The sequence below is a fragment of the Lupinus angustifolius genome, chromosome LG03, assembly GCF_001865875.1.
Source record: "Lupinus angustifolius cultivar Tanjil chromosome LG03, LupAngTanjil_v1.0, whole genome shotgun sequence".
Lineage (NCBI taxonomy): Eukaryota > Viridiplantae > Streptophyta > Magnoliopsida > Fabales > Fabaceae > Lupinus > Lupinus angustifolius.
Genome location: NC_032011.1, coordinates 23,240,443 through 23,255,730, shown reverse-complemented (window position 1 = coordinate 23,255,730; position 15,288 = coordinate 23,240,443). Strand labels below are relative to the sequence as shown.

Below are 15,288 nucleotides of genomic sequence, written 5' to 3'. Positions count from 1 at the left end.
CTTCAATAATTTCACCTTGAGGTACAAATAATCATTTGATTAACAGTTTAATGCAAACATTAATGACTATTATTATATCTATCTATAGTATTTACTCGGATAATTTCAGGTTCAGGAAGGTGATTAAGGTAACCTCAGTAGGATTATTTAAAATTCAGTTAGAGCAACAGTTTATTCCACTAAGGTCTTTGTTGGGAATTTTTTTACTGAAATTATTGATACACATGAATGTCTATCTTGATATCTATGACCTATAGTATTGCAAAATCTATTGAATTTCTTCTTATTGCACACAATTATAAAAGTGGATTGAAATTATGTAGCTATACTTGTAAGTGAATCTCCCCTTTTATTTCAAATCTTTGGATCTTTGACATAAAACTGGAAGAAGAATAATGAGGCCATAAATTGACATTTTTAATTGTCAGAAAAACCCATCCATTCAATAATGCCTGTTCTTGTACAAGTACAATAAGATAAGGATATGAGGGGGAGGATGGACCCAAAAAATGTGAAAGGGGACATTTTACATGATGATCTTCTGCAATGGCACAACTTAATCAGCTGAAAACTTAAGCATCACATTATGTCCCATTGATCAGACATTATGTGATTTATGTCCTGTTGCATATCAGCTGAAGAATTAGCATCATAATCTGCATGACAATGTTTACATTTACATGCTTGATTAGTACAAGGCAAACTAGTATAAGTTTAATAATGATAATAATACAAGAAATGCCACAAAAGGGTAGATTTTCATATGTTTTTCCATGTTGCTGAAACCATATTGGTCCCTCCTACAGTTACAAATAAAATGACACAATCAACCAAGGGAAGCCTAGGGATGTGTCTTGTTTCGGAAAAGTAACTTAGGAGCACTAGCTAACTGTTGAGCCAGTTTTAACCTTTGACAAAAGGTGTCAGTAGGACTCAACCACCATTTAAAAAAGCTTAAGATGTTTGGAATATGTTGACATTATGAGACCATGGAGCCAAATGAGTGAAGTTACTGTGAAAGGTCATTATATATGCAAGTATGTAACCATTGCTTGAAAAATAGTGGCATACCTTAAAAACATTCATCTACTTCCCGGGGCTCCACAAGGACATAAAGTGGCTTTCCAATAAGCCTGCACTGTCCCTGAAAGAGAAAGCAAAATAATTCACATTTCATTCCTATGATCTCAAGAAAATGACATATAAAAAATAGTTATTGCAGAATATTGTTTATAGTGATCGTCTAGAAATTACAACAGGTAAATCACAAATTCAGCAACATCAAATACATTGAGCTGATTACAGTTAAGTCCACGGAGTCTTGACAGACAAGTCATTTCTTATTGTTTTAGGATTATCTAGAGCTAAGAAATATTTTGTTTGCATGGATATAACTTGGCCACTCAAGAATCAAGATCATAAATCTATTCATTAGAGAGATGAGTTAACAGAATTGGTGCCATTTAACTAAAATCACAAGAAACTAAACAAGTGCAAAATAAATTTGAAGTTCAATGAACTATCAAAGTGCAAAACAGCACATAAATTTTAATTTATTACTAATAACAGATAGAAATTTCTGATAACTGGCAACAGCTCAAGTTCTGTCATTACCTTAACATCAGGTACACCGATCACACAAGCACATTCCACTACTTCAGCTTCAACACGTTCTACAAAATAAATCGAAAAGAATCATGTAGCTTTCTTGGCACCACATACATTGAACAATTACAAGTTAATTAAAGTAGCAGGAGAAAAAACAGACTTAAACAATTAAACACTGAGAAAGAAGCAAGCAAATCACCTAGAAGACTGATAGCTGCTTTCAGAGTTCCACCTGTAGCTATCAAATCATCAATAACTATGACCCGTTCACCGGGCTGGACAGCGCCAACGTGAAGCTCCAAACAATCAGTTCCATATTCTAGAACATACTTTTCTGAAATTACTTCACCTATATATGAAACATGTCAAAGTTTAAGCATAAAACATGAGGCTTAATTTAGAATTCGGATTAGTACTTTTAATAGATAAAAATAACTCAAAAGGCTGAAAAATGTTCCTGAACTAAAAATATATATTTGAAATTGAATTAGGACTTTATTCCAAATAACAGCCAGAGAAAATTAAGGCATGATTCAATATGCATATACAAGTAGACCAGCAGCATTTGAGGGGGGAAAGGATTTTGAAAACAAGTTGGATCCGTTATTTGTAGGTGCTTGTTTCGGTAAACATTTTCAGGCGTCTTTGAGACTGATATTTAGTTTGTGGAAGTAATCTGAAAATATATTATTTCAGTTTTTATTCGCACTTCTTCAAGTAAAAGTCATCATAAAATCCCTGCTATGAAGCATAAAACTTGCCCAAAATCGGTTTGTATTAAGTTAAATTAAAAATAAAAAGCACGAGTAAGGAACAGAAAGTGTGATCTACGTAATATTGATTACTACACATAGAATAGAAATAAGCTTTTGCCCTTCTTTACCCCAGTTCTCACAAGTTGAATTAAGCGTTGTTCGACCGATGTAGCCAACCCACCTAGTGGGATTAAGGTTGGTTGTTGTTGTCTCACAAATCGAATGCAGCCATGACTTAATTTGAAAATCTTGGTGCATGGCCATCAAATGGTAGATATATAGGTTGATAAGGTTGCTCAGTCCAGATCAGAAAGATCAATAAAAACACAAGCTAAGCAACAATACCACCACATACATCTATTTTCTTTGAAAATGACAATTCATTATTTAAATAGCACTTCTAAAAATTTTAAACACCCTACATTGAATGCATATATAGCACTTTGAAACTATTGAACATTAAGTAACGAAAACCCAACTAGTACAAGTTCTTTCCACTCAGAAAGGACCATCACATTCCTCAAAAAGGGGATCTTCAGTTTCTGTTGTTTTGGCCATTGTTTGGTACTTGCATTTTCAACTAAAACTGAAAACAGATTATTTTCAGAAGCAGTTTCTGAACTAAAATTTAACATGACACACCCTTACCTGGTAGCTTGTGAGGTTTGCGTAAAGGAACAAACTTTGCACCAATGCCCAATGCAATTGAAGGACCAAACATGAAACCCCTTGCTTCAATTCCTACACACAGTAATGTAATCAAATTACACGAGATAGAAACAGTTTCAAACACCATTCTTTATTATATCACCATTTCAACAATCAAAATTATAATCAAACACCAACAAAATAATTTTCAATAGCTTAACCCAAATGGTACCCCCAAAAAAAAACAATGACAAAGACAAAAAACAAAAAGTGTTGCTAACTCGCCATGACAATAAATATAGAAGTAAACTAGCTTTTCTAAACGGCAATAAAAAGGAAAAATCCTTTTTAAAAAAATCCCAAAGAAAAAAATACGAAAAATGTTTTTTTTTTATAGTAAAGATTCATTTTTTCTCTCTCACAAATTGTTGTTTTTATGAATTTGGTACTTGAAAAGTTAGAAAATCTAAAATGGACCCAAAAATCACATAATAAAATGTGGGTAATATTTTTTTTGAAGTAGCAGGAACAAAGAGAAGAAAGAGAAGTACCTGCAACAACGGAAATGTTCATGTCTCTGTAACGATCGACAAATATGTCGACCGTGTGTTTGAACGCCTTATGATCCAACAACAATGTCGTTATGTCTTGAAACATTATTCCTGCATTTTCCCATTAATTTAATTCAATAAGACAAAACAGCGAAACACACCCCTTCTAAATAAACAAATAAATAATACCATTGTATTTGAGATCCGCATGTGTTTGATAAAAGTCCCAAACGAAAAACGGAATCACAAACATAAATAAAAAAATGAAAATGCAGAAGGGACTGAGAAAGAAAGATTATTATAAAAATAAAACCTTGTTTGGGGAAGTGAGGAACAACTCTTATTGCTTGAGAAATTGCTTCAAGTCTTGGGTCTCCTTTGAGGCCATTTTCTGCAGCAAACATTTTCTTTTGTTTCTTCTGATTCTGTTACTGGCTTTGCTTATAACCTTTCTCTCTGTGTTTTGTGTATTGTTCAGTAATATCAGTAAAAGGGTTCCTTTATGGTCTTTTTGAGTGTGTGTTTCTCCTTCTGAAATTGTTAACAGTGTGTATCTGTTTTACTCTTTTTTCTGTGGGGAAAGAGGTGAGCAAGTGGTTTTATTTAACTTTGGAACTATGGATACTTCTCCGAGTTATCGTCTGTTTCTAATATTGTCTCATTCCTATTCTGTGCCGATCAAATAAAATTTGAAAAAATAAGATTTTTTATATTATTTGATAAAATGTGATTGATTTAAGATATGAAATTGGAATACCTGAAGAAGATAAGAGGTGATCTATGTTCAGTTCTTTCAGCTCTCATTACACTGTAATTGTTACTCACTACCACCACGCGTTTTGCCTTCTTCCTATATCACGCGCTCACTTTTTTGTTTTTATCCAATGAGCTCCTGTGTAAGAAAGCTTAAACATATTTGCAAAAGAAAAGATGTAAACAATGAATTATTCATATCCCAAATTAGATGCTCTATCAAAATTTATATACACTGTATATTATATATAAGTATATGAAAGAATAATGAAATAGTAATGTTTATTGTATAGAATTCATATATAGTTAGTATATAAAAAATTACTCTATAAATTCTTATTCTTAACCAATAAGTATATCATACTCAATGGTTAAATATACATGACTAATGAATAATATACTATTTATTAACTCCTAAAGTTTCTCTGTGTTGTTTTCTAATAATGAAAAAAATGATATGTGGAAGTTTGGTATGACATAATAATATTGTAGTGATAGGGAGTTGCATTGGACGCGCAGAAAGAGAAGGTGGTGCAGTCTTTTATTGGATTTGGTGTAAGAGAAGGGTCCCATTGAGACGTAAGCGAAAGGATACACTGTTCACGCGCACGCGAGTGTACTACAAAAAAAAACATGATAACATGATCATTAAATACATTTAGACCATCTATCACATCTCCCAGATCACAATATCCTTTCTCTTATTCCAACGCCTTCACCTTATTCATCCTATGCTTATTCCCGATTTCAACTGAAAATGATATATTCTACTACTATTTTTTTTCTGAAAATCTATACTTATAAAAAAATAATATAAGTTATAAATTAATATTTTATTTTATTAATAATTAATTTTGAAGTAATATATTTTACTTTTTATAGGTAAGAAGATTCGTAAAATGATATAAGATTACTTAACGTTATTTTAGAAAATATTTAATTATTATTGACTATTAATATAGCTGATTGTATATAAATATTTAGAGGAAAGTCCACTTACTTCACTCCTAATCCTGGTTTGTGAGTATGTATAAATCATTAGAACTCCATAGAATTGATGATTATGATAGAGTGTCTTAGAGTTAGAGTAAGTGGATCTCCACTCATCAAATATGTATAGGAGCAAGATATATAAATATTATAATCATGTTATTTTAGTTTAGATTAAAATAATTCAAAGATACTATCCTTAATTCTTTGAATGGATGTAGCACATAGTTTTTGTAAAACAATTAAACGTTGATGTTGTTTTATTCTTAGTTGTAGTCATTAATATCCGTGACAATCATTCCTTTCTTGAAATATTCTTCTATTGTTTTGTTATATTGTAAGTTAGTATCTACGTCTATTTCATTCACAATCTATATAATGTCACTTCACTTCAGCTCAATTCCTAATTCTCAGCATTTTATTTTATTGGGAAGTAAACCTATGTCATCTCTTTTATTATCTTCCTAGTAATCATCAATTCAATCAAATATGTTCTCTTATTCCTTTTATAATTAATTGGATTTGGTACAAAATCTTAACATCACAAATATATAATATCTTATTTAGTAGGCAAGTTTTTATTAATAGAGTATTTTTGGAATTATATCGCCTATGGTTATATCATTATCTCATGAATAATTTAAATATTCATTGGGATGTTATTCTCATTAACAATTTGATTTAAAAATTAACCTTAATTATTATAGTCTCTTCAAATTATATTTGTACGTTTGGAATTCAACTTAATCATTTGAGTAATGATACTCTTATATTTTTTCTTTTATATTTATGTTTATTATTTTTCACTATTGCTTTATTATATTATCTACCACATTTCACTTATGTTCAGATATATCTCTTAGAAACCAACAAGATGTTGGTTTAGTGATTTAAGGCGCTGTTAGATCCTAGGATGATCAAAATGTCGATTATTCGATTCTTGTAAGCGACACTTGTTGGGAGAGGCAACCATAAACACCAAAATTCATTAGTTAATTATCAAAAAGCCTGGATGATATCTTTGATAGTACGAAAAAATACATCTCTTAGTAACATTTTCCTTAACAATTTTAATCAAATTAGGTTCTTTTCAACACCCATATATTTTTGCTAATTGTGGAGCTGATATTTAATATTTATGCACTATTATTATAAAAATTTATATAGAAATATTATATCATTCACCAACCATTTAAATTATTTTTTTAAAGAGTAAATAACAAATTAGAATAAATATGTACTCATCCATATATCTTTTTCTCTTACCTAAATAAGACTTTATGACTTATAGGTAATTCCAAGGGTTGGATAGAAGAGATAGAGTGCATATATCTTGTCCATTTAAATAATCCAAAGTTGGAATATTTAGTGGCATATCAGCAGAATTCATATAACCAAGATTTTAGATAGTGACATATCAGCTAGTCCAGTCAGAAAAACAACTGTGCCTTAAAGGGACCTTCCATTCCATCACTATTAATCTTCTATTCCATTAGCTGTTTGAATAGCATTGGTAACTAGTTATAATTCTACAATCATATCACTACACGTGTTATGTATTATATATACTATTAAGGGACCATGGTTGTGATCAATTTGTGATAGTTTTGGATCTTCTTAGGGTTGAGGACCCCATCTATTGCAAGTGCATCATTTTGCTTATTAATTCCTATATTTTATGTGTAGGTGTGGACCTTGTACTATGAGGCTATCATCACCTTTTCTACCCTTAATAGAAAGAATTTGACTCCTAGAGTACTACTAAATAATAAAGAAAAAATTATATATATTGACATTTGTGTATTCTCTTAGTTATATTGAGAATATCCTTAAAACTAAAAGAAAAAACATTCTCCTCTCAAATAACACGACTTTAATATAAATAGATGATATCCTTTTATACTTAATCCCTACTAAATCTTTTAATTTTACACTTTTTGGCTAATCATAACATGACAGATACTACCTAGGTGCTTTTCTTTTGTTTAATGACAATTATCCATCATTACCTTAACACCATAACAGATCCTATGATGATATGAAGATTTCTTCATTTGTTTATACACTCTACCTTAATCATTTCTATTTGTCTTCTCCCCTTTTACAACTTTAGTCCTCGCATGTGGGTTTTAAAAATATAAAAGTATAGACAATGATCTAAATGGAGATATCCAACTTCAACATTTGTATATTAAGAATAGATTGCCATATTATTTAGGTGGTTGTGAGAAGGAAAGATTTTTTCCTAACTAGTAAAAACCTTGTTCTATCTAGTTTTCTAAGTCTATTGGACCAAATATTTATTGGATCTGTTTGTGAGTTGATATTAAAATTTAATAGAGGAAAGAAAATGAATTGGGAACTATAAAATATATTTATGAGTTTACTCACAAATATATTATTTTCCTCTAACAACAATTTGTAAACATACCCTTTATCTTAGTTATTTATAATTCCAGAAATGTCTGATTTGCTTTCTTGGATTGTACATGGTTTAAGTTCGTTACTTTGGTTGATACCCTATTTTAAGCTCCATAAGCCATATATACGAGAGCAAGTGTTTTTGTATAATTTTATGAACCGACCTCGTCTAATGAGATATAGACTTTGTTGTTGTATAACATTATCAGTAATGCTATTTAGCTCCAAACACATCTTAGTGGAGTCAAACCAAATTCACGTGACTGGTTATAAATTTTCTCACTACTTATTCGGATGAACAAAATGGCACCAACAAGAATTTTCCTAATACCATTTATAACAAAGCATTGTGGAATGTGGTGTCAAATTTAATACATATTAGTATATCTTGTATTAGTGTGGAAGTAGCTAGTGTAAGTATACACAACTAGCACTAGTTTTTCAGAAAAATATACAATCTGAAAATCTCACGTTGGATTCCTTTTTCTGCCATAGCTCTAATTTAAGATTTGGGAGGACTACTTTGTCTTCTTCTGTATGAATATAATAGTAACTAGTTGTTTATGAAATGTGTTCATTAGGGAAGAGCGCATGAGATTATGTTCATTACTTAATTATTATTATGTATTCTTATGATATCTTCTATCCTTAATTAATCTACTTTTCACGTACCTGGTTACTTCACAATCTCATGTACTAAGTCGTCATTTTTATCGTGTTTTATATATCTTCTAAAATGATGACATTTTTTATTGGTTAGAAAAGATGAAGTGTTTTCTTGATAAAAAATGGAGGAATTTTATCATGTTTTATATATCTTCCGAAATGATAATATATTTTAAAGGTTAGTAAAGATTGAGTGTTTTGCAGACAAAAATGAAGAAATATAAACAGATGATAATAAGTTAGGTTTTGAGTAAACATATTATATGTCACATAGTCACATTCATGTCCTCTATTGTTTATCTTAAGGAGTACTGTACTTAATCATCACTCTTGACTCTGTGTTAAGCTCTCATTGCCATGATTGTGGATTCCAATCAATGAAACAATATTAAACATGTCATGCTAGCTGTATGTTATCCCTATCTTTCCATTATTTAGTGTCAACTTTTTCTCCTACAATCAAGCCATTTTTTCTTAGAAATAGTAAAAAATCTTTTGGATGGACAAATCAATGCGTTGTTCTTATGGTGTAAGGCTTTAGTGGATCCCAAGATCGAGTGTTCAATTCTTGAGAGTAACATTTATTAAGAAGGTAATCACAAACCTAGAAAAGGATTAGTTCATAAGTAATGAGTAATTCATAAACAAGAGAGTTAAGCCACACAAGGAAGGAATCACCTTATAGTTATCTAAACAATCAGCACATAATTAGTATAGTATGGTCCTGCAAGTACAAACTAAGGTGTTAGCCAAAAACATTTAAATTGCATTGTATATATACGTTTAAAATTAGAGTATAAGATTTATATATTGTCAACTTAAATATTTGTATATAGACACTACATAATCTACTATTCATTTGGATTATTACTTTTTTCTGAAAAGTCAATGATAATTAAATATCAATAATAAATATTGTAGTGACAGTATATAAAACTCATACATAATCGATATATATATTTTGTACATACATTCTTTTCTCTTTAATGGGAATGTGAAAGCAAAGGTAAGCCTACATAAGCCTAGGTTTTTTATTTACAAAAACCGGTAGTTTTTTTGTTGTCTTGAAAAATATACACTACGTTATTGATGGAGGAAATGACTGTTTAGCACCCCGATTTTTTCGCTGCACGACCTCTTAGAGTCGCCACCACATTTTCTAGTAAAAAATGCAGAAAAATCCAAAGCCCAATTTGGCTGCACAACAACTGCAAATCACCTAATCTCCACTAGTATTTGATATTCATGGTTGAGAAAACTAGCCAGTGGGTTAAATTTGATGGTGTACATGAGGCTCTCATCTAATGGATTTATAAATATAGATATATACAGTTTTACCTTTACAAACAAAAAGACTATTCTCAGGATTTGAAGGCATGACATTCAGGACTTAACGACCTTACTATTTATTGCATGAAAGCAAACTACCTTACCCATTGCAGTGAAAAAAACAAGCTTACCTGTTGGCATTGTTGTATGAATTACAAATTGTCTAAGTGATGTTATTTCAAACTGCAGTATGGCAGAAATTTGGTGCATTCCAGCACTAGACCAGAATGATAAACCATGAGTTATCCAAGTAGCATACTCAGAGATTTGACTCATCAAAATTGCTTGGTGGCTAAAGGTACACCAAACCATTAATTGGAAAATCAACTATTTACATTATAATATGTGCATATGAATAACAAATTATGGAGCTTTTCAAATCTCAACCATTGTTTTTTGAATCAATTGTTATAGTTCTGCACTTTATCATCTAGAGTGCATCCCACACTTGGAGAAGCTAAACATGAAAGAATAAAATTAGAGGCCAGTGGGTAACTTAATACCTTCTCTGAAAAGGATGTTAGCTACTGAAGAAGTCCATGTAGGATTTCCAACCTTCTTGGTAATCTGAATATTTACTTTCATTGTCAAATGCAATAGGATTTACTTTCCTCTCCATTTTCTTTCCAATTAGCATCCTAAATTTCACCACTGTAAGAAAGCCAGATGCAATAAGAACAAGTCTAACTGTCCAATGATGATCCTCTACATGTTGATACTTCCCTATCATCTTTGGACAAGAACTAAAATTAACTGCATCAGCCTCGGACGGATCAGCCAAGAACATGTTTGGCTCGTCCCCGAAAATCAACAACCCTGGAATGTTGACAATTAGACACCCATTTGGTAACTGGTAATAAGATCCATGAAATCTTATCAATACCCCAGGTCCCTCCTCTTTTACGAGGCCATTCAAATTGAGGACTCAAAACATTGGCTTTCCGCCTAACAAACAGGCCAACACAGTAAGATTCGGCCATTTCAAGTTCTGAAGAATTTCCTTTCCAAAAAGTTTGCAGCCCAATAAATCCAACAGTCACTCTTCCGTCACGATTGACAGAATGAAGAATACTGACTGGTGAGTGATTCCGATCTTCCTCCTTCACGTGCACCCAATCACCAGCTTCCAATCCATTGGTGACACGGTCAAGAGTTGATGCATGAACCCTTATAGGGCCATGGACACCATGGTCCCTCACTAAAATGGAACCATTATCTGCATTACGATCTAAACCAACATAATTTCCTTGATTCCTTCTAGGACATCCATGTTTTGAGGTCTGCATGAATTGGAAGGCTTTCTAGACCGAACCATGTCAGCACCTTAAGATAATTCTTTGAGAGGAACCACTCTGTATAGCCAGTGCTACTGGATTTTACAGTAACTGTATTAGTTCCAAGATAGCTCCATTCTCCATCATTGCCTAGTGCATTCAGTGAGCTGCAACGTAGGCATAACAATTAAAAATTGAGTCATTTTGAACAGTAGACCTTTCATTTCTTCATGAGTTTATAGAAATTAAAACTGAAAAGATAACCATGTTTAGTTAAAAACAAGTCCATGCCTTTCTCTTACATTGTGGTCTTAATACTTGCTGGTGCAAAAATATATCCAAGATTATTGGAAGCACAAGTGTAGAACACTTGCTCAGTTTCACTAATTCACAACTAATATGCTAACCATATTAAATTTTAAGAGTTCATAATGAAGCCTTCATAAGATACAAGCTATCTACAACCAATAAGGAAGCTAATTATAGTCCAAGTGACAAAATCACATGCAAATGCTTTGTCTTAGTGCATTTTCAACTCAACCGAATATATCCCCATGTTTTGCAGCCATGTGCATTTCTAACTGACTGATCTATAATACTATGTTTATTCAGACAATACAAGATGCGAGACACTAAAAAATCAAGAAATATAATCATAATTCCAAAATATGAATGTAAAAGGGGTTATTACAATATACATAAACTGTCTCTTCTTAAGCAAGGAAAATGTTGTAAAACAACCACAATACCTCCATGTCTCAAATAACCATTTACTGGCATATGCCATACACTATGTGTCTCCCATTCTAACTAGTAAAATTATGCTCTAGGACCTCTGCAATCATATCTAGTGCTTCGGGAGCAATTTCCATCTTCATATGGGTAAAATAATTCATATAACTTGAATAGTTACAAAAGATCATTAAAAAAAATTCCGGAAAAGAGTAGTTACTTCATCAGTGTTGTAAAATAGACTTTCGTGCTAATTCTCAAACATTAGTCACTCAAAATGAATGTAAAAGTAAACGAAAACCAACAGAGTTACAACTTTGTGAAGCTACAAAAAAGGCAACCTAATTATAGAAACATTGTAGAGAAATATTTAAAACTTACAAACCCTTCAAGATGGTAAGAATATCTATCATTAAAGGACGGTTTCTTAAATCATGCTCAACATCCACTGAGGATATTCTCAATTGAAGAAGGAAGACTACTTCAAATCCGAGGTTTTTCATGCTTTTCGACAACAAATTGGTATATTTCATCAACAGGATGCCCATACCAAGGTTGAATACCAGACAACATTTCCAAAATGGTGCACCCGAATCCCCATGAATCTGTTTCTAAGGAAATAGAGCCTCTAATTTCTGCTTGCTATTGTTCTGGAGCCATGTAATTCGGAGTCCCGAGACTGTTAGGCATGTCTGAGCTTAGGAATGAGGAACCTAGCAAAATATTAGGAATACCAAAATCTCCCAATATTGTTTGATCATTATCAGTGAGAAGCACATTAAATGGTTTGAGATTGAGAATTAGGACCCCTTTTGAGTGAAGTTCCTGAATACCTTGAGCCAGATTTATGCCATACCGGCAGCCAGTAAACATATCCTTTAGTATTGACAAGTTACATAAACACATTCACTAGAAACATGAAAAACATGTTTCTAAAAACATCAGGCAGTGAAATCCTCTCGTCTCTTAGTCTTGCCATCTTGTCACCAATTGAACCTTCGTACAAACTCATAATAATGCATATCTGTCAGCATGAACAAATATATTAGGTACTTACCAAAGTCTTACATATTGGAAGATAAAGATCTCCCACATAGCGAACAAAATGCACAGTCCAAATTTAACCCTTCCATTCATAATTGAAAATCCATGTAGACAACACGCCATAGCCACCCCTTGCAACTGAAAATATAGTTCATGAAATTTCTCCAATACAGTCTTCATATGATCCTCTCTAAGAGGAGGTAACATCTTGGCAGCAACTTCATGATACTCACCATAATCTTCTGTTGATTGATGATGAGTTGCTAACCAAACATCACCTAAAGGCCCCCGACAAATTCTGTGTCTGAGTTTTGACATTTCTGGTTCAATCCATGGTTCCACATTGCTAGATGAGGCTCTGACAGTTATAGGGTGTTCAGCATCACCATCCAAGAGCACATAATCAAAAGGAGCCGGTGGAGTAGCAATGACTTGCTTAGCCATTACTCAATATGAACTTATGATGTTCATGAAATAATTCATCAATCTGCACAAATCCCAACACAAATAGGGCTTTGTTAACCTCAGTCTAAAGGTAGAGGATATTGATACATCTATCCTCCTCTTACCCCTAAATGAGAGCCTCGTGCACTAGCCACCCTTTTATGACAACCGATAAGTATCATTTGCAAAGTTTATTCAAAGTTTTACTTGACACTTTTTTTTTTGTTTCTCACAGGTATCCTCGCACTGGAGTTAATCCTGTCCGAGCCAGAAACATTCACATGTATATGAGGCTAACTCTCCAGCGGTTATTTTTTCCATCCACAAGACTCGAACCCGAGACTTTGTTTAAGGGGAATCAAACATGTATCACTTGAACCAACATCCGGTTGGTAAAGTTTTACTTAACACTTGAAAAAGTTAAAAATTGAAAAAGTATAAAAAGAGAAATAGCACTTTCTCCCGTTTAACAATGTTTGATGCTGAAATATAAAGATCAGTATCATTCATTTGTTCAATATACAATCCACTCCTTATCAAGCTGAACACATCAATGAATTAATATAAAAGGCAAAGATAAAGGGTCATCACAAATGCTAGTGTTTTCATCATCACAACTAAATGGTAAAAGATAAATAAAATTGACTAAAGACTACTAAAACAAGCCATCAGAAATTAATTTCAATCATTTCCATTTTATGAGTCTCAAAGACACAATCTTGAGGGAATCTAGTAACATAAGAGGAACAGGGCATGCAACTTTTAACATAAAAAATGGAAACAAAATGGCTCACTCACTCCTTTATTCATACACTATCAGTCCAACATAATATGCAAATTTTTCATCTGCTGAGAATTTAGAAACGAAAATTCAAAAAGCATGTAAATTTACACATTATTCCCCCTTGTTTGATGAAGAATCAAACATAGTTGAAATATGAAAAATAAAACAAGAAAAAAGTCCTTATATTATCCGTTTGTATATATTAAATCTTTTGAGAGAGAGTTATTGGTGTGGTATGGTAATATATGATAGAGACATAAACATGTTACATTTTTCATATCATAAAATTAAAAAATGTGTTGATAGAATGTGATGAAAACAACCTTTAAAAAGGTGACAAAAATAATAAATATAGGATGATATGAGTGCTACAAATATAGTGACATTAGAGGTTTATATAAATATTTTTTAAAGTAAAGCAATTATATCTACGTTTGGTTTTATATAGATTGAATTTCACTCACTAATTATCTAAATAATTATATCATTTTAAAAACCTTTTCCTAAGTACACGACTAATGTTATTGATTGATATTTTTGCAGTTGTGATTTAAGTAGAGCCCTCACAAGTTTAATGTCATATTCCGTAACATAGCTTTCTGGTCATGATAAATAAAATTTATAAATATGCATGTACATGTATCATGATACTTGTTTATACTTATAAGTTTTTATTGTAAATATTTTGACGAATATTCATGGATTGTGTATTTTTATCGTCCCTAGTTATAAAGGCAAAGTCATAACATACTACTTCAAGGCTTTATAAAACACTTATACATATAGATTATCAATGAAATCTTCACATTAAAATAAGTCATGAACTCAAAAGTCTAATCATTAGTATTTTAAACCAAAGTGAACCACATGTGAAGGATTTGATTGGTTTAACACGTTGGATTGGATTTTTCTTAATCCAATTAAGCATGGTTCATGTCTTAATTTTAAAATTTGAAATTTAATAGTACCTGAACCATGTATCTATTTTTTCTTTAATCTATATCTACTACTCCTGAAGAAAAGTTAAGACCTTAGTGCTCTGAATATTTATTGTCTCACATTTAGTGACACTCCGTGTGTTATGCTCTCGTGATTGGTCAGAAAACCACTTAAAAATTAAATTTTAACTTAAATATATTTTTTCAACCAATTATAAATCATATCACATAGAGTAACATTAAGTATGAGACAATATATGTAACGGCACCATTAACTATGCTCCTCCCCTCACCCCTCCCTTCTAAGTAAAACCCTCACTATTGTCTTCCTAGTCCATCTTTTGCGCAATT

At 31.9% G+C, this 15,288-nt stretch overlaps 1 protein-coding gene and 1 pseudogene across 3 annotated transcripts; both read right to left on the bottom strand.

Moving 5' to 3' along the window:
* LOC109343752 (adenine phosphoribosyltransferase 5-like) lies at positions 333 to 4,168 on the bottom strand. 3 transcript variants are annotated; one of them, XR_002107251.1, is made up of 8 exons: positions 3,876 to 4,167; positions 3,563 to 3,673; positions 3,012 to 3,104; positions 1,808 to 1,957; positions 1,615 to 1,673; positions 1,072 to 1,144; positions 746 to 800; positions 394 to 656 (listed from the first exon to the last, which is right to left on the bottom strand). XR_002107251.1 is itself a non-coding variant. In XM_019582208.1 (8 exons), the coding sequence occupies exons 1-6, from the start codon at positions 3,964 to 3,966 to the stop codon at positions 1,073 to 1,075; spliced, it is 576 nt and encodes a 191-aa protein (XP_019437753.1). In that variant the 5' UTR covers positions 3,967 to 4,168; the 3' UTR covers positions 394 to 541; positions 625 to 656; position 1,072. The 3 variants fall into 3 exon arrangements, 2 of the variants coding, with proteins under 2 accessions (XP_019437752.1, XP_019437753.1); XM_019582208.1 differs by lacking the exon at positions 746 to 800 and having other exon boundaries at positions 394 to 541; positions 625 to 656; positions 3,876 to 4,168; XM_019582207.1 differs by lacking the exon at positions 746 to 800 and having other exon boundaries at positions 333 to 656.
* On the bottom strand, positions 10,009 to 13,328 carry LOC109343751 (annotated as a pseudogene).